This window comes from Pleurodeles waltl, chromosome 9, assembly GCF_031143425.1.
Source record: "Pleurodeles waltl isolate 20211129_DDA chromosome 9, aPleWal1.hap1.20221129, whole genome shotgun sequence".
In the NCBI taxonomy this organism is placed as follows: Eukaryota; Metazoa; Chordata; class Amphibia; order Caudata; family Salamandridae; genus Pleurodeles; species Pleurodeles waltl.
In genome coordinates, this window is record NC_090448.1 from 48189054 (window position 1) to 48216681 (window position 27628).

A 27628-nucleotide genomic window follows, 5' to 3' on the forward strand; every position below is an offset into this window, starting at 1 on the left:
GATTTTAAAAGGCAGGCCCACGAACCAATGAAAGTGACTGACGTGACATGGGTGTGGTTGGAAGCCCAAAGAGAGATGGCACAACCCTTCCACCATTATTCAGGGAGTGGGGTTGGGGGGGGCTGTGTGTGTTGTGTGTGGGGGGGTCTAGCACAGGATGTGTACTTGAAGCACAACATTCTACACATGATGTATGTGCTGTACAGTGCAACGCACATGCAACGGGTGAAGTATTTGCAGAAACAAAATATTTCTCCATGAAAGCGCCTGCTTAACTGAGGCGTTTTTTTTTACGTAAAGGGCTTGTCTTTAGTAGAACAGTCTTTGTGTAAAAACGAACGTATTGGTGTTTATGCTAATCCACCCAGGTAAGGCTCCCTTGATAAAAAGTGGTTTAAAGCTGTGCAAAGCGAAAATAAACCTGAAAAAGGGCATCTTTCCAGTGAAAAATAACTTTGGTGCTGGAATGTAAATTCCTTTGCAAGAGTTTCCACTGCTTTGTGTCCCTTTGCATTGCTTTTCCCCTGAACTGATCCTTAGTAAGCGTGGCCTAGTTTTCTGTTAAGCCTGCTCAGATCTGGCATTGACAAAGAGACTAGTGAGCAGGGTCACTGTGGCAGGAATTTCGATTGTCCACTCACTTTACCAGTGAGGCCCTTGGAAGATAGATGCCCAGGGCAGTTGCCCACCCTGCCCGTGCCTTAAAACATCCCTGTTTGGATACTCGCAGGGAGAGTCTTCCGTCGCCTGGACGACCAATCACCTGCCTCCTTTTGGGAAACAGGTACATCACAGACAGGCATCCCATCGGCCAATGGGTGCGCTTCACTTATGACATCTCAAACTTAAGTGGGCCACGTCCAAAACTTTAAAACTTGTCTCTATTGCATCAAAGTCTTATTTTGTTGGATACCAGGTACTTGAATAGTCTATGCAGAGGGCACCAGTGTTTCTTTATAAAACCAGTCAGGGGCAAACAGAGGTGTTGAGGCTGCCACCGAAATAAGCAGACTTGGGGTGTATTTGAGTAGATACCACCTCTTCAGTCAAGCCTGGACCATCTTCTGTTGAAAAGTACCTTTTGGTTGGCAAACACTACAACCTCAATCCAGTCCCAGAATTCATTCTTCATATTTTAAACATTTTTATTTGCAACTCCACAACAATCCAAATGATCGTATCGACAAATAAAACATACTGACACTTTCACAAGCACCTGTACTCACCCAAATAGTAGTGCTGTGCACTTACTGAGTGCACTTTTATTGACAGATTATGAACATGCACTATTAACCAATGGTATGAAACAAAGTTGGGAGCGATATGGGGTGGGGCGCGAACAATGAATACTCGTGGGCTCATTGAGGTTTAGCAATAATGTATAGCAATTATGTAAATTTAAAAATAAAATATTGAAATAAACAAAAGGAACTTTGATGTAAAAAAAAATCTAGTGGTCATCGCCCCTGCAATTCATAAGTTCCCATGGTTCGCAACCCCCAAAATATTTTTCAAAAGTTACTAAACCTCTTTGACGATCTGTAAAAGTGTTTCTGAATTGCAAGGAGAGTTTTAATATTTATTCCCAATCTCAAGAGGGGGGGTTTGAAAGGGGCATCCCCTCAAATTGCTTCACAAACCATTGAAAAGTTGTACCACCTCAAGGGAGGTGGTGACTCATTCACAAAGAGGACGCTGTCCCAGTTGGACCCCTTCCCCTTGGCGAATTGTGTTAGGCCGTCTCCTGGGAGACTAGGTGGCAGTCTAGTGGACCATCTCTAATCCCCTACTGTCTACCCAAATAGGACTCATTTTTCGACACCTGTATCTTTAAGGAGCAGGTGCTGCTTAAAAAAAAGTCTCCATGTTGGGAATGCAAAAACAGGGATGGAGGGCCGCAGTTCCTAGCATACCACCATCCTTGTGTTGGTTGCCAGTCACACAGGGTGCAAATAGTGATCTCCCTAATTTAGGATTATTACCAAGTCATTCTGCTACCCCGAGGCCAAGAGCCTTTTGCAGTGTGATCTTTAATGCATATGTTGCATCACAAAATTACAGACGGGTCACTAACCATCAGTGTGCAATTTGTTCCTACTATTTGTAACCTGTGTGTGCAGAACTGCTATGTTATGTTACTCGTACTTGGTATAGCGCACGACTCACTCCTGAAGGCGTATCTTGGCGCTTAGCTATTCAGGGTAAGTGCACTTTAGAACCTCCATGTTTTTAACAACTTCCTGAACTTCTGGAGTGGCCCACTATTCTCTCAAGGACCCTCTCAAATGTCCATCTTGAGCCATTGCTCTCACCATCAGCTGTATCCCAGGGCTCACAGAAACACCAGGGCTCTCCTGATGGTCAGAGAGTGTCTACATCTTGAAATAATTATTTTTTCCTTCGCTTTTATTAAAATAACTGAAAACATGTCTTTTAGATCTTTACCTCACACTTCCTCCATCATGAAGCCCTCTTACCCTAGCCAGCACACTGGATTCCACAGTTCTTTCACCTCTAACTCCCTCCCTCCTCGTTCTTGTCAGCCAGTGCTTAATTTGTAAAGATGGCTGGCGGTGGTGGGCATCTGGGGGACAGGAACATGCTTTTCATCATCAGACTGACCCAAAGCAAGCCAGAGAAAGGCAAGAGAAGGGAGAAGAAAGAATTAGAAAGATAGAAAAAGGTGACAAATGGAAAAGCAGGGTGGCTAAATAAGTTGAGATTTTTTGGGTAAAATCATTCACTGCTCCCGCGTCAGATCATCAACCGTTCGGTCTTAGCGTGGTTGCTACCCATAAACATGAATACCCATTATGGTAAGACCATGACTAAAGAAATCTTGCTCAGAGCGGTTGCCGCTAGCAATTCCAGGCCATATCCCTGATTTACCGGCCTAGGTCCAGATTATAGAATGGGTTGTGATCCAACAAGTTGATCCTCTGGTGGAGGACAGAGTTCATCCTCTTCGATATAAGGAAGAAGCTATGGATGAAGGTCAGTCGGGTACCCTGCCCCTGCCATCACCATCACTGTCCAGGCCGCTCTCCAGGATTCCCAGAAGAAAAAGTGTGAGAGACTAAGATGGCTTGGTTTATGACCCGTCAGGCTACCTGGCATAGACGCTGCTTCTCTTCCATAGAGGATGCGGTTGCCAGGATACAAACGTCCTCGACTCCTCAGGACTACCCGTGTTACAATGGACGTGTGCCCTTAGTGCTAGAGGGGCCTAATTACTTTCTAGAAGTAATGAGAGCTAAATCGCCACACCTTTGAACTAAATAAAAATACATCTTTCTACATTCTGGAGTCTTTCCTTTACTTCATCAAGGGGTTGGCACATCCGGCTCTCCTGGTCTTTCCCACATCCCGAAGTGCCTTTGGATAGCATGTGATAAAACCTGATGCTATACTTCAAGGACGCTGAGATAATGGGTCCTCATGGTAACTTACTTCTACTTAAAAATCCACGTTTGACCACATTCTTTTCCCCATGACCCTGCTGCTGATGACTGAGGAGTATATGTCAAGCAGCTGAGGGCCTGGTTTTAAACAACACACTATGGGGCACCTTTACAAGGAACTGGTGCATTGGCTCCGATGCGCCATTTTCCTTGTGTCACCCTGCACCCCCTAACAACACCATGGTAGCGCTGTATTTACAATATAGCACACCATGGCGTTTGTGCGTGTGTGTTCGTGTGTGTGTCAGCACAATAACGCCAAAGTATTTGACACTATTGTGGCGCTTTGCTGGACTAGCACCAAAATATTTTGACGCTAGTCCAGCAAAGCTCAGGGAGGCCCATAGGATAAAGCACTAGAATTACTTTAACACCTGCCCTGGGCAGGCATTAAAAAATATCGCTAGAATGGCGCAGGGAAATCTTGTAGATTTCACTGCGCCATTATTTTGCCCCCCCTTGCATACATTATACGTGGCACAGGTATAATGTGGCGCAAGGGTTTACAAAGTGGCACAATGCTAGCATTTGTAAATATGGTGCCTGGTGGGGGACTGGTTAGGGGTAAAAAAATAATTACACTACGGTGGCGCTAAGGGGGCACGAGGGGCTTGTAAATATGCCCCTATGTTTGTACTTCTCAAGAAAGATGAACGGTTAACTAAAGCTCAAATATAAAGTTGTCATGCTGTGTTATGTTAAGCTATGCTATGTTTTGTTGAGTCATGCTTATGCAGGTTTTTATAACTATGGAATCTCTTTAGTATGGGTTCTTGCACCTTCACGTACAGGTCGCCGGTCGGAGTCTGTTTTCTGTTGTCGGTTTTGATTGCCCACTACTATGTCTATTAGTGTTGTGAGCTCTATAATCACCCACTATAGAATAGATTGTGTTGTGTGTGTGTGTACCCAGTGTCTGATGCTTTTGTTGGATATTCTATGTTATCTAGTGAAACTGTTATGTGCACAGCAAATTCTAAATACTGGTTGCATCTTCCAAAAGTGTGCAGCATTGTGGTGATTCTGGGTGTTGTTCGTTGTCGTAGTCAGCTTGTTGATACACAGCTGTGTGGACAATCCGAGCTGCTTTGTATGGGAATGCAGGGTAGTGTCGAATGTGTTTTGTCCAGTGGTTGTTGTACCCTCTTATGCTTGGTTGATGGAAGTACCATATCACAATCAGTGCTTAATTTGTGCTTGTTGTTTCCGGTGCTGAGCACCGGCACTTATTTTTGAGGGCCGGCGCTAAGTCTTCTACCTCAACCATTTGCTGCGAGCAAAAGACACATTTGGGGAAGACGGAGGAAGAGAAAACCGAAAAAGTGTCACAAAGAGAAAAAGTAGAAAGCTGCAGGAGTGAGCTGAAGGGGTAGGGAGTGGCTTTAAATAGATGGTGGAGGCCCAAGATGGCTTCAGGATTACGCTGCCTCAGTATTCCGTGTTCGCAGCAGCCGCGTGTTTAAGAGGAGGGCTTTGGCCCTTTTTTATTTGCAAATTAAGCACTGTTCACAATCATGTCATAATCAGGCAGATTTACTTATGGCTTGAATTCCAGCATGAAGATACCTTCCCAGTATATCTGTTTCAAAATATATCCATACAGAGGAGATCTCTGCTCATACAAACATGCAAAGACAAAAATCAAATTATTAGTATGCATTAGCACGCTACAAAAATAAGATGGATGGTGAAAGGCGAACCCCAAATTTAGGTAGTAAAGAGAAATGTAAATTTATGACTCTAAGGAGATAGCCACTTATCCACAAAATGTAGATAACTTAATAGTATAAGTTCTAGCTAGTAAGAGCCAGTGAGGGGACCTGAGAGAGAAAGTCAAAATTTCGTCAACAGGTATATCCCCTTTGCAGAAGAGTTGGTACCCGCCTCCTGGTGACGAACTCAGCTACCACTAAAAGAAAGACAATATATAAAATACTGTTGCAATGAAGTTAGAAGACCTTTAATCACTGTGCACCACAACCCAGCAGTTAATTGTTGACCTTAATAGCTTGGTCACCATTAATAAGAGCTTCTTACAGAGAACATTATGATAAAAGTTATATTTCCCATATGTTAATTGATCATGTCTTCATGTTTTTAAATGTCTTGTATTTCAGTCCAGCTGTTGCTTGCAGAGGCAAGTCCTTCATGTCAGAAAGGATAGAGCAGTGAGATTAAGCTGATAAACTTAGCCATTACCCAGTGGTCTCCAAACCTTTTAATGCCCCTCCCCCCCAGTTGAAAAATAAAAATCATTAGGCCCCCCTCAGAATTTTTCACAATTATTTTATAAAGATGGCAATGTTTAAATACGTCTAGACCTATTTAATCATTGCAGTTAAGTACTGTTGCCTTTCTAAAATGCAATAACATGCTTCTGCTTAAAACAAGGCCCTGTTATCTGCATAATGCTTCTTTTGGCCAGAGCCTAGCGCCCCCCCTGGGATCACTTGAGGCCCCGCTAGGGGGGCCCGCCCCACAGTTTGAACACCCCTGCATTAACCTGACTCCCTAAAACTAAGTTAGTTTTCAAGACAAGAGTTTAGTTGGGAAGTGCAGCCACTGGGAAACCCGTTGACACATGGCTTTGCCTTCCCATAAGTTCTCTTTAAACTAAAGTCTAGCACTGTACATGGGTGAACACTGTCAGGTTCTGGCTACCTGCCCTCCTTCGTCTGAAATGGATGATGACACCACCTCTCATCAATATTTTGTTTGGAGAGTACCAGAACCTTAGTAGCATGCAGGTTATCTGGATTGTGAGTAGTGCACTTAACTGTTCCAATTTCAGGTACTTCTTATGTTAGTATTCAAGGCTTAGAATAGGCAACTAAGTATGGTCTTAAATAAAGGAACATCCCCTCCTTACATAAGGCCAAAGCAATGCTTTCCTTTCCTTTAAACACAGTGGTGTCAAAGAAAAATACATACAATAAAATCTAACGCTGTCTTTATATGGATAGATAGATATTTGGCCGGGACAGCATGATTTGGATTCATTATTTTTGTTCTGATTTTCAGACACCTATACATATATTTTTTATATTTTTTCTCAGTAAAATAGTTGACAAACTTTATACAGATCATTTTGGATTTTTTTGTTCTATTTGCTACACACGATCTCTGGGGCATGGTGCAGCCGTTCGGTGATTGAAAAAAAAGACTCACAGTTTTTTAAAATTTATATATATATATATATATATATAGAGAGAGAGAGAGAGATATATACATTCAGTAAGTGCGATTTCTATTTTAGGTTGATCTTTACACCAATGATCCTCTGGTGCACCATGGTGGAATGACTGTTCGATTTGGAATGCATATGTTGAATGCCACGACGCGCGTGGAGAAGGCCCTCCCACAATTCACCTTGCCATTCCTACTGTTGCACGGCACTGAAGACAAACTTTGTGACATCAGAGGGTCACACGCCATGATTGAGAAATCACCCTCTCAGGACAAGACTCTGAAGGTAACATCTTTTGATTTGTTAAAAACAAATGTGGAATTGGTGCCAGTTCGTTCGTTGTTTGGTTGAGAGAGAAATAAAAAGTTGCACAGTTTTGCGGTTTGGACACCAAAACCGCCATCTCCCAATTGTGTTTTTCTGACAGATCTTCAGGAGCGCTCCAGGAGCTCCACCAGTAGTTAATTTGTGCCAGTGTTTGCAGTGAAATACTCTGGTTCTTAGCACTTACATTTTTACAAATTAAGCACTGGGCTGCACGGAGGTGACTTTGAACATTTATCCCCGGAACCGCGGCACTCGATTTGGCCTTGTTAGCCATACACAGTGCCTTAAAGGTACGGCACCAGAATTTCGGAACCAAAGTGCCATCTGACAGAAACATTGTGCTCTAAATATTGTTAACAAAATTATTGCTCCATTGAGGTTAATAATAGAAAATTTAAAACCAGCCATAAAGTTGCAGTTGTATACAGAATTAAAGTTGGAAAAGCAAATACTCTCTCTTCTAAGCCTAAAAAGGATTTTTGTAGTGTGTACCTTCTATTCCAGCTGTTTGCTCGGGTGGGTCACCAATACCCTTGCTTTCTATGGCCAGCTGTGGGATTCCATGCAATAAGTAACTGCCTGCATGCTTTAGCACAGTGTAATGACAATCCATCCTTAAAAGCACATTGGGGGTCATTATGACCCCGGCGATTGGTGCTAATGTGGCGTTAGTACTGCCAACAGGCTGGCGGTACTTAACGTCACATTATGACATTGGCGGGTTGGCTGAAGCCAACCCGCCAATGTACCACTCTGACCGCCATGGCGAAAGCAGCCACCAGGCTGGAGATGAGAATCTTTAGCCAGACGGCCGCCATTGTGCCACAAAAAACCATGGCAGTAGGCCCTATCAGTGACAGGGAATTCCTTCCCTGTCACTGATAGGAGGCCGCCACCCCACCCAACAACTCCCCAGATGCCCCACATCCCACCTACATCCACGCCCCCCAAAACACACACGCACGCAAACACACACTCATCCACACATACATACATGCATGCATACATTAATTCATGCATACATCCGCACACACATAACATACACGCCGACACACATACACATTACCATACATACACGTACTCACACACATTCATCCACGCACTCACACACATTAATGCACGCATGCAAACAACACACACTCGCATTCACGCACACACTCACACATCCATGCACACACACCCACACACACACCCACAACATCTTGCCACCCCCCTCCCCTGTCGGAGACTCGGCTTACCTGGATCCAGGGGGTCTTCCGGCAGGGGACAGAACGGGGTGCTGCTATCGCCAGCAGCGCCCACCAGCAGAACACAGCCAGGCCGTATTATTTCTCATAATACGGCTGGTGGCGGTCTACTGGCATGGCGCTGCTGGTGGTAGCAGCGCCACCTTACCACCATCCGCCAGTATGGCCACAGCCGGATTTCCGCCCTTCTTGTGACGGAAATCCGGCTGTGGTCATATTATGGCGGGCAGATGGTAGCCGTTGCAACGGTAGGCGTTTTTTACCGCCAATGTCAAAATAATGGCCATTATCTTTAACACATACTTTCATAATAAGTAAGTCACGTTTACTGGCTTTATCATAACATTTCATAATAAGCACATCACACGTATGGAATCTGTCATACTTTTCCCAAAGAAGTAAAGACGCTGATATTCTTTACCAGTGGCTTTATGGCTTACTCAACACCGGCCTATTTAAGTGCACATAAACCGGCAACCATCATGCATTCAGTTACATTTGTTACAAATATGTAGAAAAATACAGATTGCAAAACAGTATACAATGCCTCTCAAGAGGGCTCACAAAACGTAGCATAGTGAAATCCTCAGAGGTTGTTAGAGTGGGCGTCCAACGTCAAAAACATTGATTACTGTGGTAATCTGCAAGATTCTGTGTAACAAAATACCCATCTGTAGGCTTTAATTTACAGCAATAACAGGCAACACTTTAATGCCTATTGGTTTTAACATATGCTTTTCACAATAAATACATCAGGCCTAGTGCCTTTATCATAACACTTTATAATAAACAGATCAGGCCTATAGACTTGATCACTGACTTGCCACAAGCCAAAAAGTGCAATGCAAGCAATCTTCTTAGTGGAAGAATATAAATATAGCCCAATCAAATCCTGTACTCAGTGGAACCACCATGTGAGCAGAGCCTAAGCCCCTCTCCCAGTAGTACCCTAAAAGCTCTTTATTTGTTTATCACATAAGGTAGGCGACCGCTGCTCTGCACTGCAGGGCTATATTAATCTACATGATAATCCATGATAGTGTAGCCCTGAGCATCCCATATTGCACTCAAACACAACATTTCACTATGAAGTCTAGAGTTAATGATGGAAGGGATGGGTGCTGAGAGTACAGTACATTCGTTGTGACAGTCCTCCTCCATGTGTGTTGCTACCAGAGAAAAACAACATCTAGTTATCTAAGACACACTAAGGGGGTCATTATGACGCCAAGGTTTGACCGGTGGGCGGCCGCCAATGCGGCCACACTCGCGCCTCGGCCATTATGAGATCCCTGCTGGGCAGGCAGGCAAAAACCTGGTTTCCGCCCGCCGGCCCAGCGGGGATCTCGGCCGCAACATAGGAGCTGGCTCCAAATGGAGCCGGTGGTGTTGCGGCCGTGCGACGGGTGCATAGCAGACAGTGAAAAGATGCATGGGGCCGTGGCAGGGGGGCCCTGCGACTCCCCTTTCCGCCAGCCTTTTCTTGGCGGTGCACCGCCGGTCCCGGCGGTGCGACCGCGGCACTTCCGCCAAATCCGCCAAAACTGTAATGACCCCCTAAGAGCCTTACAATGTCATGTGCATGGTCTCTACAAGTTCAAGCTCAGGAAACTGAATAAATAAGCAGAGTGATCACACCGGTGTGAAGGGTCGCCACTCTTTCAGTCGAAGCACACAATCAGGGCCGGCTTAAGGGCGGTGCGAGCAGTGCAGCTGCACCGGGTGCTGACCCGGATTGGGGGGCACTGTGTTTAGCAATGATTTACGAACCTTGCAATTTAAAAGCACCTAATGAAAGGTTCCTTGTGCATCCAGCCTTCATGCAGCAGTTAAAATGTCTTGATGACTCTTGTGATTAATGTTCCTGCTAGGGAGAGAGATGGCGGTATTGTCCAGCGGCAGCTTTGACTCGACATAAAGTAGCATAGAGGGTTAACGTGCATGCTTCAAAGAACTGAACTATATTTATGTGGATAGCGGAGCGGATCAGTAAAGCCAGTCTTTACAAGTGCTTTAAAACAAAGGACTATGTGAAGGGGGGCCTACGGAGGAATGTGGGGCACATTTGCCGGGTGGTAGTGAGTGAATCCGAGGAGGTGATCATGGGGTGGGGTGGCGCCAAAAAAGACTGTGGCACGGGCGCCACCAGCGCTAAAGCCGGCCCTGCACACAATCTCTGTGCAATCAAAACATACACCTGGCTACCAACATGTGAGTGGAGCCAAAGCCCCTCGTTAGTACTCCTGAAAGCTCTTTTTTAGGCTGATCACATTACGCCTGGTAATAGCTGTGCTGTCAAGCCAGCCCTAATGCATGCCACGTGGATTGCATCAGCATATGAGCTCACTTGACATTCATCGCTGCCTTAGATGCATCCACCTCAGCAGTGGAAACACTTTTAGCACAGAATCCTGCGAGGTAGGCAGAGATCTCCCGGCATAGTGGCTGGTCCTCCATTGTGGGGCACAGGCTGTGCATCTACATCACGTCAGGGCTAAGTCTGGCCAGAAGAGTCTAAACGACCCTCTAGGTGTGACCTACAAATTAGATTGTCAAAGAGAAGCAATGCAATACAAAACTGTTCCTGGCCAGACGTAGATGTTTTGCCAAATTTCATTTAAAAAACCCTGAATGTGAGACAGCTTTCCACAACAAAATGTACACAAGTGAATGGGGCCAGCTGCTCAAGGGAACAAGAAAACAAGGAAAAAAGGCTTATGGCAAAAGATTTCCAACAATTTAAGTAAACAAGCAAAAACTTGGCAGCTATTTGGAGCAGGCTAATTCCAATCTGAAATGAGAAGTTTGGAAGAGTATTGGGCCAGGCGTGCAGTGGAAAATGAACAAACATCATGTAATAATGAGCTCATATTGAGTGAACCACTCTACTGATGTCCAGAACTGAACTATATAAGTGAAACAAGGAATCTGGAAAGTAGTAAATAAGCAACAAGTTTGCAAAGATCAAAGCCTGCAAAGCAAGCAGTTAAGGGAACTATCACTAGAGAAAGAACCAATAAAATAAATGCAGGCAAAGTGACTGACTAATGTAAATACTAGCCTAAGAGACGTGACGTGATAGGTCAGCTGTGACTTCAAATCGTGAAGTCTCATCCAATCGAGGACAGTAAATGGAATACCAATGAAACTTGAAAAGAGTAGCTGAAGAATCCTGGAGTTCACAATCAAGAAAATGTGAGAAACACAACACAGTTAGAAAGGAAAGTGCAGGTAATTCCAATAAAGTAGTGCAGTGCATCCTAGCCATCACTTCTGACAGTCAGCACAGCAATCACTTGTGAGTGATTTTAAATACCAAAACTACATAAAACAAAGGGTCAAGTATGCTAGATCATGCCATAAGTACTGCAAATAGAAACAGGCTCCAAGTAGCAGCAGGAAAATTGTGGGACAAACAAAAGCTGCAGTTTCTACTTGATCTAGTGGGACATGACGGCCAGAGCACTCACTACGAAGACATACAACAAGCTCAAAGAAGCACCTTATGCATACTTTAATCGCGAGAGAAATGTGGACCAGGAGACATGTGGATGAGGAGCTCGTGGAAGCCTTTGTCGCAGGGTTGGAAAACTAGGTGCATTGCATTTTCAGTCTGTTAACAAGAAAGATGCAATCTGACACCTGATCATGCAGGGCTGCCAGTCAACAACCATGCTCCCCAAAAGGCAGTTTCACTAATGCCACCTTCCAACAAAGCATCAACCGAAAGTAGACCTTAAGGGAGAAATATGGTCTTCCAGGGACTTTACCAATGGTTCTGTGAAACTACACGGGAGCCATGTCTCAGTTAGAGTGTCAAACCTCAGAAGCACCGCATATGACGTGTCAAGCTGTTGTATGCTCCATAAAAGGAGCACGGACAATAGCAAGCCCAGGAAAAGGGAGAAGTAAACAAGCCAAATTAAACCCATTGCTACAACTAAACTCTGGGAATCCCTACTTAGGTACACAAGAGAAGACACAAGAAAATGGAAGAGAACTGAGAGGCAGAGCTCAATTTCCCCAGCAAAAAACAGATGCAAAATCCAGGAAACCCAAAGGAATAAAGAAAGACATGCCCATCAAAAGTGGTCGCCAGGTAGGGATGAAGAAGAACTTGTGCCTGTCAGATCTGCTTGAAAGTTCCTGGCTACTGCCAGTGCCCCAGGTGGACAAGAATAGCCGAGGGGTGACACCTATAAAACCCCTTAAAGACACCAGTGATTCTAAGATAATTTCACCACATTTTGTTGGATTAATACATTTAGTAGTCCCACCATGCTGAAGAGAGTCGTCACATAAGAAGCCACTTGAAGAAAAAGAGGCATCTTATCACAATCTTATGTATCAACAATTGGGCCATGCTCAGGAAAACCTCCCTTAGGCAGCCTTCTAAAAACAAATGTTATCCAAAGAGCCACTCCCATCCAGAGGGCATTGCACCACATTCCGATGGATTATTACAATCACCAGGTAGACAAGAACCTGTACATCATACATCCCAAGCGGAAAGAATATCTCAACTCACCCAACAAATTCTGTATTGAGAAGACCAAACACATGGAAAGATACCTGAGAACTTTCTTTTCAAGAGGTAAGGAAATGTTGTGTATTGTCTTTCTTTAAAACCAGGGAGACATTATATCGGAGATCTGGTGTCTGTCTCTAAGAAGGTGGGAGATGTCATGTCGCGAGAAGGAGATTGAAACCCTGCATCATGAAATCCTCCAGGGTCCACACCCAGGGCCCCCACCACCACTTTCTGCCCCAGGTATTGGACATGAAGTGTGTGGAAGAGCAGGCTGAGTAGGGTAGTGCAACAACTGCATTGGTGGAGACACATAAGTAGAGAAGCAATGCAAAGAAAGGATATCTGTAATAAAGTACAGTCTAGTAGACGTAACTTACTGTGCATCTTTAGTTCTTGTACAGGCCAGGATTCAACACCGAGGTACAAGGCAGAGCGAAGGGGTGCACCCTCCGCCACACCGCCGGTGTCTGAATAATTGGAAGAGGTACAGTGGGCACCACAACAAGATTGTATCCAGAAGTCATCCACTTACACCAACACTTCCAAGCTTCAGATCAGGATAGAATGATCAAGAAAGTCAACTGCAGCTACATGTTTTCAGCATGACAACACCAACATTGTTGTTGTCTGCCATCTGCTGGAGTCCATCTGCTGGTGCAAGGAAGTTTGACTTTGTCCCACTCCCTAACCCACCTGAATACAGTCAAAAAGGTAGCTATTTTCAGGCAATTCTTGAAATCAAAAACAGATTCCAGTTCTTTAAGAGTTGTTTGAAGTGTGCCAGATGTTTCTTATTTGATGGGGCTTAACAATGTGCGTCTACAGTAAAGATATAACTATAGCTCTCTTAAAGTGAGAGGAAACATGATCTGACTCAAGGACTCAAAAATATTTTGGGAGAGAACTCTCTTTGAAGTCTGAGAATCTTTCATGCACAAATGCGGTTTGGTGAGCCTGCTCGGCAATTGTCCTTAATTAGAAATGGGTTAATGGATATTTCTGGTGTTGTCTGGTAAATAGCTGCTGCTTGATTCATTAAAGAGTTATATCTGCTGCTAAATTCATTAAAGAGTTATTGGAAAAAGGGAACTGATGAACACTCGGTTACCTGAGAATTAAGTTCCTCTGAATTCTTGAGTATTCCTTTACAATTATTTGAGAGCTCACATATTCTGGATGCATAAAAAGATCTCTTAGTTTCTGGAGACAGGTGCCTATTTTTATTTTTTTGCTGTAAATACAATACCCCTTCATTATCCACATGATCTTGTAAGCACCAGAAAAACTCCATTTTATGCATTTAGAGATTTGCTATCGACAGACACCCAGTAAACTAAAGTTGCCTTATCTTCGAGTTATTGACATATTTAGTTTTCAGAGGGCTATGGGAATGAAGAGGTGTTTCCAGCAAGTTGCTGAGGGATGCTGGATGTTTTCTGCATCTCATGATGAGTTAATGGCCGGGTCCGAGTTCTTCCAAAACAAGGAAAACAGATCAATGTAACATCTCTTCCAAGCATAACAAGAGACTTTGAGTAATATTTAGAGTTTCTCAGCCAAGTAATGTCCACCAAACTTGGATCACTCGCTCTGTTTAGATTCGGCTGAACCATCATGTTTCTGCTAGTAGAGCCCCCGATGGCTCCCCCAGTGGGAAACATCAGACTGACAGCTCTACGGTTATCAGGCTGTCAAATACCCCAGACCAGTGGTTCCCAACCTTTTGCCTTCTGTGGACCCCCACTTTATCATTACTGGAACCGAAGGACCCCCACTGAATCATTATTGTAATCTGGGAACATCCCACTGAGTAATTAGCTGGGGACCTAATATGTTAATATTATTTAATTTTCTAAGCAGTCGCGGACCGCCGGAGGAGGCTTTGTGGACCCCCAGGGGTCCCCAGACCACAGGTTAGGAACCACTGCCCCCTGCCATATTTAAGGCAGATGCTCCGGCTTAATTTGCTTCCTTTTCAAGACCACCACGAAATCCCTGGCATTCCCAAACAGAAAAAATAAAAATGACTCCTACACAGAAAACTCCAAGAGTGTGAGGGACATAAAAAAAAAAAACTCTTGCTTCAAAACTTTGCTTTCATAACAACAAAAATGTTTGTTGAGCGGTCGCATGAAACATTGTAGCCACTCACCAGACATAAAGTGCATTCAAAGGAGCCATCATGGCAGCGGCCCTTTAGAAGGCACATAAATGTCCACCAGGCAGATGGAGATCTCTAAATATGGTGGAGATGTAGTCCACCAATGACCGTATGTAGTACCAGTGGCGGCCGATGACCCTCAACAGTAGAGGGTCGTCGAGCCGCAGTCTAGTGACAGACATCGTAAAAAAGACACAATCCTTTAGTTCAAATTCCAAGCTCTTAATCATGGCTCATTATTATAACGGGCCGTGACTGAGAGTTCTGGAATTAAATCTGAAGGCAATGTCAGTTTCACACAGTGCCTGTCAGTGGGCCAAAAAAAGAAAAAGCGTATCAACTCTGCTGCTTCTCGTCCTCGTCTTCGTCTGGCAATTCCTGGCGCCTCAGGCACTTCCTGTCTCCAAATCCGACGCAGATTTCATACTGCAGATGAGCAGCATGACAGCAGCGCCAGGATTGGCTGGAGCGGGCTGCCTCGGCGCTCCAGCAGGCACAGGGGGCCTGTTCCTGCTCTCCACCCATCTGTCTCAGACAGCTCAGTGGAGGGGTTTACACTGCGCATTTGAGGCTGGCCCTCGCAAAACAGCCGGCCAAAATGCAATGCGCAGTGTAAACTGGGGGAGGTGGCACCCCTCCCGTGCTGCTAGTCGCCAGCAGTGCCCCCGCCCCCAAACACTTTTCGGGTTGGGAGCGGTGAAAAATTAAATGGTAATTCATTGTATTACAATTTTATTTTTTATTTTTGCTGCACAGCGCTCATCTGCCCAAATGGGGGGCCCCTCTGCAGCCCACCAAACCCTTTGTGGCCCCCTGTGTCTGTTCTCATTCACTATAGAGGAATAAACGAATATGGCATGGAATTTAAGAGTTCTCAGTACTGACAGATTGTCTGAGAACACACAATAATTACAGACAACAAACTAAGCAGGGGTCACATTAGTTTTTCATGGCAACGCCCACCATTCTTCATATGACCTGGGACAATCGTAACAAAGAATGTGCATACCTAGGCAAACTGTAGAGTTTATAAGGTAATAAAATTGTGAAATTAAGAACAGATTATTTGCACCCCTTGCAAAAACTGGAAGTACCCATAAGTGTCTGAGGAACAGGAGTGGGGCGAAGCAGTGATTCTTCAGGAGGGCAGGGATTCAGAGAGGAGTGGGGCAAGTGACTGCATGCCCCCCATCTGAAAAAGCAGGCTCAGTGGCCTTATCGCTCTCCGTAGAGGGACATATGCTATTGTGACCAGCCAGAAGCTCTCAGAAGGGAATTGAAAACCCCTGGAGACATCTGCCTAAGCTAAGGATGGGGATGCACAGGAGGTGGGTGCCAGGGTTCAGACCTACTGGTACAAACTTGTTCACCGGTGAAACAGCAGGAACTAAAGAGTTGTTGCATCACTGTCTGTATAATGAGCTGTAAATAAACACCTTAAAATTACTTCTAGGCTGAATGTTAAAGGGCCCTCCTCTCAAGACAGACTGTCACCTGTAATGTCTGTAAAAAAAGATGACTGAGTGTGAATGACAGCTTGCTTTCCTTTCATCTAATGAGAAAGACCTGGCTGCTATTGGTGAAAGACCTTCAAGGTGGACATATGTGGTCGTGACATATGTGTTTCAGCCATTAGTGTCAGGAAAATTCTGGTCTTACTCGGGGCAACTGGAATGTTACTCTTCATTTTCTCGAAATGAGGCAGGAAGAAATAAATAATGTCTTTGTATTCCAATCAATAGGTTGTTTGTTTTTGAAAAAGTACACTCCACTGGAAGCAAAAGACCATCTATACTTGCTGGAGTCAGGCATTAGTTAATTTGCAGTAAAGGCAACAGGATCATAAATGAAAGCAGGTACAACAGACAAAATGGCATCTTGGAGTCCACGTCTTACATGTTCTTCACACATAGAAGTGTCATAGACAATGGCTAGAACAGTGGTTCTTAACCTTTTTACTTCTGTGGACTCCCACTTAATCATTACTTGAACCCATGGACCTTCACTGAATCATTACTGAAATCTGCCCCCTCCCCTACCCCGAGTCATATTGGGAAGCTGGGATCCCAGCTAAGCATTTGCAAAGATTCGAACTGCAAATCAATACATAAAAATACAGAAATAGGCATTCATCAAACAAATACTATAATAATGAAATGTTTATTTAGTTCACAAACAAAAAATATCTAGAAAAGTTAATAATATTTAATTTTCTAAGTAGTTACAGACCGCCTGGAAAAGCTTCGCGGATCCCCAGGGATACCTGGACCATAAGAACCACTGGGCTAAAGCTTAAAACAGCATGTAGGTCAGCTCCAGGGTGGTAGAACATATATACAGGGCACAGTAGATCTAAAGTTTCTTTTACTGTCTTATATTGATGATCTCAGTTGAGGTCTAAGTCAATAAACCTGGGCTGAACTGAACTGACCTATAGTCAGACTACAAACACACACTACATACAAACAAGAGCACTCGCAGCTGGGATAATGCTGGCTTCAGTTTTAAAATAAAGACTTTCCTTCAAACTAACAGGAAAATCTGCATTTTATGGCAAGCTCGCGTCCAAGTGTGTTTGTTTGGAGAATATTACCAATAGCCATAAGCGCATGAACTACCATCTAGCAAAGAAAGGAAAGAAAGGGTCGAATCCTGACTGACACCTCCTCAAACTCCTAAACTACCACCTGCCCAAAGGGCTTTAGACTCCTCGAAAAGAAGAGTCATCACCAATTTAACCTATCATGCTGGTAGGGTAGGAAAGGAAACTACACAATGTGGTTTACGAAAAGAAGCCAGTAACTGAGATAAGGAAGACCTTCTCAGAAGTACTGCTCTACATTTGTAGACATCTTCCTATACAAAGCTGAGGATGTTTAGGAAAGTCCCGCATTTTGTCCCTCAGTGGGAGAGTGGGAATTAGATGTCTAAAGGGGAATAGTGTCTGTTTTTCACTTCTAGTGCTTTGCGATAATAGACGCGAACAGTAGCCAGTATTAGAGACGCGCGCTACAGGATAGCGCATAAGTGACTGTGGACTGGACGGCAATATTAATAACGACTTACCCGGCAAGAGGCTTGCCCCTACTGTTGCACAAGACAATATGCCGGAATCTAGGACATAATACTCGAATAGAGAGATATTACCAGTAATTTGAGAAAAGAGCCTGTTTTTGGTAATTAGAGGAAATTGGACGGAAGAAAGAGGTACCAGTGCCCCCTGGCAGTCCTGATGAGGCTATGAGTGACGAGGCCGAAACGCGTAGACATTTTCCTAGTGGGAGCAAGGGTTTGGAAGCCAATTAATTTATACCAGAAGTTTTCTTGCATCATTTAAATACCTTTGAAAGATATTTAGGTATTTCACAGCTGGGTGCAGTTGATACCTTTGATCACCACAACTTAGTGGATCACATCTATAGTTTTGTAAAGAGTGACCACAATGCAAAGAAATGATGGTGGGCATATCTCTGCCTTTTGTATATTTCTGTTACATATATTTGTGAAGTGATGATTATATTTATGTTTATGCTATGTTATATTTTTGTTTGTACTATGTGCGATGGAGTGTCTTATGATGAGCTTCTGTTGTCCTATATTATAATGATTTAAATAAATAAGGGAAAGGAATCAACCCAGAAACCAGGAGTGATTACTGGTTTCTTTAAATAATAATTGGATTTGTCCCTGACTGTCTATTTGTTGCATTTTGTGTTTGATAGTACCCAAGGCAGTCTAGGGTTACAGGGTACCCCCTTTATAGATATTGTTGCCTTATGACACCATCATAATCGAAACCTATCAGAGGAGCATAGTGAATTTAGTAGGTAATGATTTTAGGGAAAATCATCATAGTCTAACCAGGAAGAAAACATTTTTAGAACCGGCATGCATCAATGATGGGTTTTTAGTTGGCAGTGGGAGGATGGTACATCCTAATTCCCTGAGCAAATGCCAACTGCTCATCTGTTTTTTTGTCTAATCTGGCATACTCGACTGAGATTGCCGGGTGATGAGCATTAATATTACTGTGCCTGTTCCCTGGCTGGCTAATGATACAAGAAAAATTACTATAAAAGTGAAGTCTGCTGAAATGGAACCCATTTGTCTGTCCAAGTACCACCTACACCAGGCCAACAGTGCAGACTTGTAAACCTCAGAGGTTCCTGGAGTCCCAGAATTCCGGGCAAGGGTGACAGCCACTTCTGAAATGCCTGTGACTGATTACCCTTGCCAGCCTGAAAGTTTCCACGCTGTACGTTTGGAAGCAGTGGGATAGATTTAGGTTGTGACATTGACCCTTAGGAATCGTCAGGAGATGGGGGATTATTGGGGACACTAACAATTAGTCTGCTGACATCTCTAGTAAAATCAGAAACCTTGCTTGGGGTTGCAAAAATGGAATAATCAGCAAAAAAGAAGTCTGTTCTCTTTTCATTTGAGTGAGTGATCTGCGAGTCATTGCGAATCCTTTCTGACCAACCCTGGAGGAAAGCATCTGTAACTAAAGCATACAGATCTGGACTCCAGTTGATAAAAAAATGCTTAATTGTGGATTTAAGCAAGAAGGGAAATAGGTTCCTTTAGTGCCCCCCTAAAGAAGAAAACATTTTGAACTTGGAAGAATGCAGATGGCAGTCAGTGAAATAGCTGTAGAGTCTGGATTGCCAGTCCACTACTAAATTCTCAATTACCAGAATGTGCTTTGTGTGCACTGATATGTTGTGATTGAGGCAAATATTCCAAAAGCCCTGAGATAGTGCTTTTAGCCTTGTACTTCCTCGGTGATTGATATACCTGACCACTGCTAGGCGGTTCTTAGGCCGAAGCACAGAACATCAAGCTTTGTGTTTCACAAAACTCTGAATTGAAAAGGGACCTACAAGCATCTCTAAGCAATTTATTTTCAGAGACGACACTCCCATGGGTCCTATTTCTGCAATCCAATGGAACAGACCACACCTTCCACCCCCTTCTATCCTACCCTGCCAGCCTAGGATTATAATACAGGATTAGAGATTGTAGCACAAATGTCTGTCCCATTCTAGGCATGAGTGTGATTATGGTCACTCTAGTTGAGATTCTCAATATATGAGGAGTACTTCTGAACATACTAGAATAAGGTGCTGAATCTTTAATTTTTGAAGAGGTTTGCAACGTAAGGGTTCTGGGACTGTTGCTTCAATATAGGAGGTTGACAGGCCTACTATCCTAAGTGTTGGAGAGAGATGTAGGATTTACATAGAGTAAACTTCATTTCTTTTTTATGTTAGATATTATGTGATCCCAGGAGTTGCAAAATTGAAAGTTGCAGATCTCTTTTGAAGCCTAGGGATTCGATCTGTCTCAGAGGAAAATGTTCTTATTCCTCCAATAGGATAAAGAATCCCAGACTCCGTAAGAGGGTTGCCGCTGTAATAACATTGAACGATTCTGGGCTTTTACACTGTTACATTTTTACTGCCAACAGAAGTGTGGCCCAGCATAAAAAGGTGTACTCTCAAGCTAGCCACAAATCCTTAAAAAAACATACAATGTCAGGTGACAGGTCACAGACCAGGCCCTGCAGCTACCCTGCAATCCATGCACAGCATGACTTGGACACCCCCTTCTGTGCGTACCAAAAGGCCGCGCAAACCAAAGGTTGGCCACCCACACCTGGTGTGCCTGGCCCACACAATGGTGAGCACACAAATTGCCATGCTTCTCCAATCAATAAGTATACCAGTAAGTTACAACATATATAACACAATGTAATTAAATTACAACACATACTCAAAGCAATAAATGATACCTCATTTATAGTCATCTTTTTCATAGTTTTAAGGGTAGTTTGACGTGTAATCTCACCTGTTGGAATCTGCAGAATTTCTTGAAGCATAGGCTCAATGATGTTTTCCTTTGTGTCGCCCTTCAGAGGCTGTTATAATAATATACCATTAAAGTCCCTTTGTAATTCCCTTTATGACATCCTTGTTGGTGACTCTTTCTGCATCTCAAGCCTCTTTCATTGAGCCATTGTTTGTGATTTCAGGTGTACGAAGACAGCTTGCATGCACTCCACAAGGAGCTGCCCGAGGTCACCTCTGCCGTCTTTAAAGAGATTGAAACTTGGCTGGCACAAAAGATCGCCGAGGCGACCGCTGGAGAGGCGGCGGGCCCGAATCCTTAAGAAGTCTGTCTTCTGTTGTTATCAAAGCGTTCAGCAGCTTTTCAGAGCACCGAAAAAACATGGACCAGAGAAAAGTGCTTCCTGAACTCTGTGATACAAAAATTTAACATCCCTCCTTCTTCTGCACTGTCCTACAAGAAGGCCATCTCTAACCAGGAAGACCCTATGGGCAGAGGAGACAATAGTCACCATGTTGAACCTATCAAAAACTCCAGGGTGGGCAAGTGGTCCACAGCCCACCTTAATCTTCTGTGCTACCCTGAGTTGCTGTTGCAAATACAGCGAGGAGGTGTTATTAAATCCAGCTGCTGGGCTTGGATGATTTACTGCAATAATCTAGAAAAATGTACTTGTCATCTACTGTCTGCATTGATGAAAGGGGCGAGTGGAAGGTGCCACGCAAAGGGATTTCAATGGTTTTGTACTATAAAGCAACTGCAAACCCTGGTTTTAAAGGAAATTTAGCTTTGCATTGTGGTGTAAAAACAGCTTTGTCAGCCAATAACTCAAAGCAAGAAAGACTGACACAGTAAAACTAAAAGCAATATGGAGGACAAACATGAAACACTACCACAGCACTTTGAAAAACACACTTGTCATTCCGGAAATGTATTTGTTGACTGACTTGCCATAGGAACCCTCCTTAGTAGTTTGTGCAAATACTGTTTTTGTTTGGGATTATTTAGGTTTGATTTTCAAAAGTTATTTCCATAACTTGTTGAAATTAGTGTTTTTTTAAAGAAAGGGCATGTCATGTGGCTTGCCTGCCACTCGAGGAAAGGAAATTATATATTTATCCGTAAACTTATATTTCATCTTCAACGTCAGAGTGCAGTACCCCTTGTCCTAACCTGCCAAGGGACTGGGAACAGATTAGAATGCTGGCCTTCAGCAAATTTAAGGACCGTATGACCCTTAATACGTAACATCCCGCAAGCAAATGCAACCTCACAGCACGCGTGTAACATCCTGCAAGCAAAAACACCTGCATAGCACATGCATAGCATCCCGCAAGCAAAAGCACCCGCATAGCACGCGCATTACATCCCACGAGCAAATGCATCCGCATAGCATGTGCATAGTATTACACAACCAAAAAGCATGGCTAGTGGTAGACAAAGCTTGTTTTAGAGGGATGTGGGGAATCTCCCCAAAGGCATAAGACCCCCCTGAAAAATCTGACTACATATCACAACTGTTTTGGGGACAGCCTATCAAGCGAGCGCTGTATAATAAGCATGCACTGCTTCAGGTAGATCATTCATTTAGGTATACTTGCAGTGAGTGAGATACATTTTTAAACACAGTTCCAAGTTATTTTTGAGCTAAACAATGTTTCCACAATAATAAACTTATAACTCAGTAGGAGAGTTGAGAAAACCATGAGGATCTATATTAAAGTCAAAAGCTGTATCGAAAGGGGCATTGCAAGATAAACCTTTCCCTTGAGGAAATATTAACAAGTCCCATTTTACCAAGCATTCTGTACATCTAAGTTAAACTTGTGTGTACAAAATGCCCAGTTTGTGCATGTGAATTTCCCGTCCAATTCGCAGTCAGTTTTTGTTTCTAACCATTTTGTTTTATTGAGGGAATTTGCACAATCCCAAAGAGTAAACCTCTGAAATGTAAGTGCAATAAAAGTTTAGGTGAACTCGTACACACCTATATATTTTTTATGTTCATTGCTCGTAGGGGAGAAAATCCGCAGGAGTAAGTATGGGGTCCTCCCCCTTCTGGTAACCCCTATTTACACACCCACTACAACCTTCTTATCAGGGCAGTAATTAAGTGTGCAAATAGGATGGGAAGAGCTATTGGGAGTTTTGAGAACATCCACAAATTTGGGTTTTGGGGTTTTCCAACATGCCCATTACCCACTCCCCAGTGCCCACCTATTTTCGAACCCCTGTACTAAGCTTCCTGTCAGGGATATTTCTGCAAACTGGGCTGTTTTTTCCACAAAAGTATGTAGGTTGAAGGATTGCGCAAGAAATTATTTCATGAATCAGAATGCAGGAATTGTGACCGGAAATTCCACTTTCTTTGCAGTGGTAATTTGCATTTACGACTGCGGAATGTTTTGTGAATCGAGCCCTCTAAAACCGTCAAAGCTGAACGGCTGGACAGAGAATATTCTAGGCCAGCTCAGACACAATATGAGCTGCTATTTATACCAGCCGCATCGCCTGCTGCTCTCTTGAAGCGCTTCCTTTCTTCTGCTCCGGGGTGGCAGGATGCCCGGGGTGCATCTGCCACTCACTATTTCTTCAGCGTTGATGAAAGTTTCTCTAAATCAGCAGACAGAGAGAGGGCAGCCAGGAGGGCTTATTTCAACCTAATAATCTCTTCTCAGCCCTCCATATTTCCCATTCTGATTTTTCACCAGGATTTTTTAAGCCGGCAACAACATGGCGGGGGTAGAATACGGTGGTTCCGAGATCTCATTGAAGCAAAAAAGCTTCAAAAACCTGGGACCCCAGCTACTAACGTTGGACTCATATTTTTAGTCTTAAGAATTCTGAAAGTGCTGTGCCACGTGTGGAGCAATCAAGGTGGCCGGCACAAGGGAAGGGGCATTGTGTGGTTTGTGCAGGCGCAGCTCCTCTGCAAGGACTGAAAAGCGTTGTTTATCGTTTTGTAGTAAAAGGGGCGGGCCATTGGCTGTGACGAGCACTGAGGGGGAGTGCACAGCACTCCTCCTCCTCAGTGCGCATGTATGTTTGGCCAGCCATCTCGGACCGGTCAAACACACATGCGCACTGTTCTCTCCAGCCTGGCATTGTGTTGCAGGGAGCAGGTACAGGCTCCCAGTCTGCCTGGGAGCGCCCTGTCTGGGCACTCCCAGCCAATCGTAACGCTGCTCTGAGCAGCGTCAGGATTGGCCGCAGGGGTGGTAGTGGCGGTGAAGATGCAGGTAAGTGTTTTTTAGTTTTTTAATTAATCCGCCCCGCGCCCCAGCCCGCCCCTACAAAGCACCACGAGCCGCTCCTGGGTTTGTGGTCTTATGAACATGCTTCCACAGATCTTTACTGCTAGGGTTTGCAGCAGAAGTGATAATGCAGGTCATTTCTAGGCTGTAGAGCAAGGTTTCTCTCTCTCTTCTTGCCCAGTTACATAGAAAGTGCTATATTTTGGCATTTAGCTGCTTTCCTAGCACTCCCAATGTTTCCCAGATGAGGCAACGGAGGCACATAGAGATGTAATGCGCAGGAGATCGCACAGTGTGGGTAAGTATAGAAAGTGAGACCATCAGTAGTGGAAGAAGGAGATTTGGGGTACCTATTCACAAAGGCACTTTAAGGTACATAAAGAAGTGCTCCTGTAGTACTCTTTTACGCACTCTTTAAATGCATTTGTGGATTGGTCCCAAAACATCTAAAATGGAAATAAAATTGGAATAGTCAGGGAATATTCATATACATTTAGCATAAGTAGAAAGGGCTGTGCCCTCATTGCACTTTCATTAAAAGGTAGTGGGGGGGGTTTCTGGGCTCATTCACCGAGTCGTATAAGAGTGCATAAAAGAGTACTCCTGCATTTCACATACTCATAAGTAATTTGTGAACCGGTCCCTGCAGGTCTTCTGCCTCAGTCACTGACAATTGAGATGTGGACTTCAGCTGCAGCTCGACAGCCCCCATCAACCTGACTATGGCACCATTTTACCTTACACTACCAGAATATGCACTTCCTTCAAAATATTGTCATCCTCAGGATTACTTCTAGCCAACCTTTATGGCTAAGACTGCATAGACACTCAAACAAAAGTTTGAGGAACACCTATAGAGAACATTCAGCAGGTGGGGTATAGGCCATTGCCATTGAGCTGATCAGGAACCCTTGACATCTGAGAACAAATTAATAGCACGGGACTAGTGGCCAATGGCATTCCTGATTCTTTTGGAATTATTGTAGGACTCAATACAACTACTAATTATTGAAAGGCACACGTGACTGGGTGCACGCTGCCCTGGTCGCTCTCATTTCAGCAAGTAAATCTGGTAAAATATTTCCCCACATTGCACCTCCTCATTGAGCATTTATTCTATATAGACTTGTCCAACCTGACTCCTGACCACTGTTAAACATGTTCTGATTTAAAGGCATCTAATTGATCTAGGTAATTTTGATTGGCAGAATTTATGCTGAGCCCGCGCTACTCCCATAAAGATAGTTAAAGGAAGGGCGCCACCCAGTGGTGGTTAGGGATTACTGCTAAAGGCACTTTTTTTCTTAATTGCATGGGGAGTGCTCCAAAAGGTAAATTTCAGTTTTTTCTGGAGGGCTGAATATCCATGCACTTTTCTTGAATCTAGAATCAACGACACTCTGCAGATCCCCTTCCGTTTAATCGTAAACTGCGAGGACTGTGCACAGACTGTTGAAAGGAGTTGGTCATTCTATAGAGAGCACTTTAAGTATGAAGGAATGACACTGAATTATACGAGAATCCCCAGATGTCTGCAGGGTTTGCAAAATCCAGGTTTACAGTAAATTACCAGAGTTAATGACTTCTTAAGGGACTCGCCAGGATGAAGAACTAGGCTCCAAGGTGCCATGCTGCGGGTAAGTGCCCGCAGATTCATACGAAGGAAAGAGATATTTATTTTCAGCCAAGACATAAAGTGGCTTGAGGGGATTAGTACTGAGAGAGACCAATTGTTGGGTATCCCTCTTGTGATATCCATCACATCTATTACAGAGCAATAGTCGTCTGACACTTTATATTATCTTAGAAATGGAAACTGGCCACTGAGGCTGTTATGTGTTGCGTGGGCCTCCTGTTAAGGGTTTTATACACTTAATCTTCTCTTTTTTGTATTTTACACCATTCTACTAACTTTAGACTTTCTGAATATTCTTCACTTTTCAAGTTCTTTAATCAACTGTATTGTCTGCTAAATTGTATGGCAGTTCAGTAGTGTATCCTTATAACCTGATAGTGGAAAACATGTGCTGAAGTATGCAATTTGTTAAAGGAATAAAATCTATATTATTTCTAATAATCACATTGTGCCTTCAAGTGTGCTGCTTTGGTCCATGTACTGGACTTTCTGCTTTTTGCTTGCAGAATTATGCTGCATGAAACAGTAAAGGGTAGATAGACTGTCAGTTGCAGCTGGTGACTGAACAAAGTGGCAGGGGGAATAAAACCCTTTTTTTTTTTAAAGTACCTGAACCTCACTGCCGCACCCTGCCACACTCCAGGCACAAACTCCCAGCCTGCCCTGCGGCCAATCATGACGCTGCTCAGAGCAGTGTTATGATTGGCTGGAGCGCCCCAGCTGGGCGCTCCAACGCAGACTAGGAGCCTGGGCCTGCTCTCTCAAACCCAGCAACACAGTGCCTGTTTGACGAGAGCTCTGTGCTCATGTTTGTTCGGCCGGCCCGAGAAGGCCAGCCAAACATGCATGCGCACTGAGGGGAGTGCTCTGTGCACTTCCCTCAGTGCTCGTCACTCAAATGGCCCGCCCCATCACAAATTAAACGACAATAAACACTATTTATTATCATTTTATTTTTAAAGGTTTGCAGCTCCTACTGCTGGTGGGGGGGGGGCGGTGACGCTCCTCCGCCATAGCGGAGGAGCCGCCCCTGTAGACTGTACCACTTTATTACTAATACATGGCATTTTAAATTATATAATTGCGTAGCAGTAGTTGCCCATTAGTTTTTCAGTATCTCTTCTAATAATTATGAATTATGTAATTAGGATCAAAGAGCCCTTTACAGAGGTGACATCAGATCTCAAAAACACACGTGGCTACACACAAGGTACACTCAGGATGCAAAAAGGTGATGGGTGGAAATAATTGAATTAATATGAATCACTGGTAATTACTCTAAGTGCACTTCTGGCCATCATTTTTAACTCATGAGCAGCCAGCCATATGCAAAGCGCTGTCGTTCCTGGCCCAAAAGGGATCTTCGAATTCAAACTACTAGACAAGCAGCAACAGGCGTTATTTAGCATTCTCAGTCATGGACCGCTGGAGTTTCTGTGGCAGAAGGAACTCGGAACCCATGTCTCAGCATATCGACAATGCATAGGGTATCTCACTCAGCATACCCATAGCAGCTGCGAATGGCTAAGTTAACCTCACTTACTGTAAATTATTACATGCACTCCAGACCATAGATTTCTTTCGCTCGGCTGAGAAACCACTAAGCCACTCGCCACACGGATGAAGCATGCTAGTTCCATCACAACAGAGCTTCTTCTACACACTTATTAAACACTTTTTTTTTATTTACCCAGCTTCTGCTATTGTTGTGTAATTACCACACAGCGGCGTAAGCATAACTCCACATCTCTACCCACCTTTCCCCACGAGACACAGGTTGGTTTCCTTCTGGGCATAGTACATGTCCCGATGAAGGCCCCCTCCATGGATCTTCCAGAAACATTATGTCAATGATAACAATGTTTGGTGAGAAGGCATTTACGTATGCTGCAGAGTGGAGCCTACACTGCAGGTGTGCTGTCAAGTGTGTAAGTATCATTGGTGCCCAAACTAAGCTGGGGAGTAGCAGAGCAC

The 27628-nt window shown here is 43.9% G+C and overlaps 1 protein-coding gene across 1 annotated transcript in view; it reads left to right on the forward strand.

The window, feature by feature from the left end:
• Positions 1-26098, forward strand: part of MGLL (monoglyceride lipase) — a 362041-nt gene extending 335943 nt beyond the window's left edge. Inside the window, exons 7-8 of the mRNA XM_069206256.1 lie at positions 6718-6933; positions 20949-26098. Coding sequence (XP_069062357.1) covers positions 6718-6933; positions 20949-21086 — 354 coding nt within the window. The 3' untranslated portion in view covers positions 21087-26098. The remainder of the gene's footprint in view (positions 1-6717; positions 6934-20948) is intronic.
• The last annotated feature ends 1530 nt before the right edge of the window (positions 26099-27628 follow it).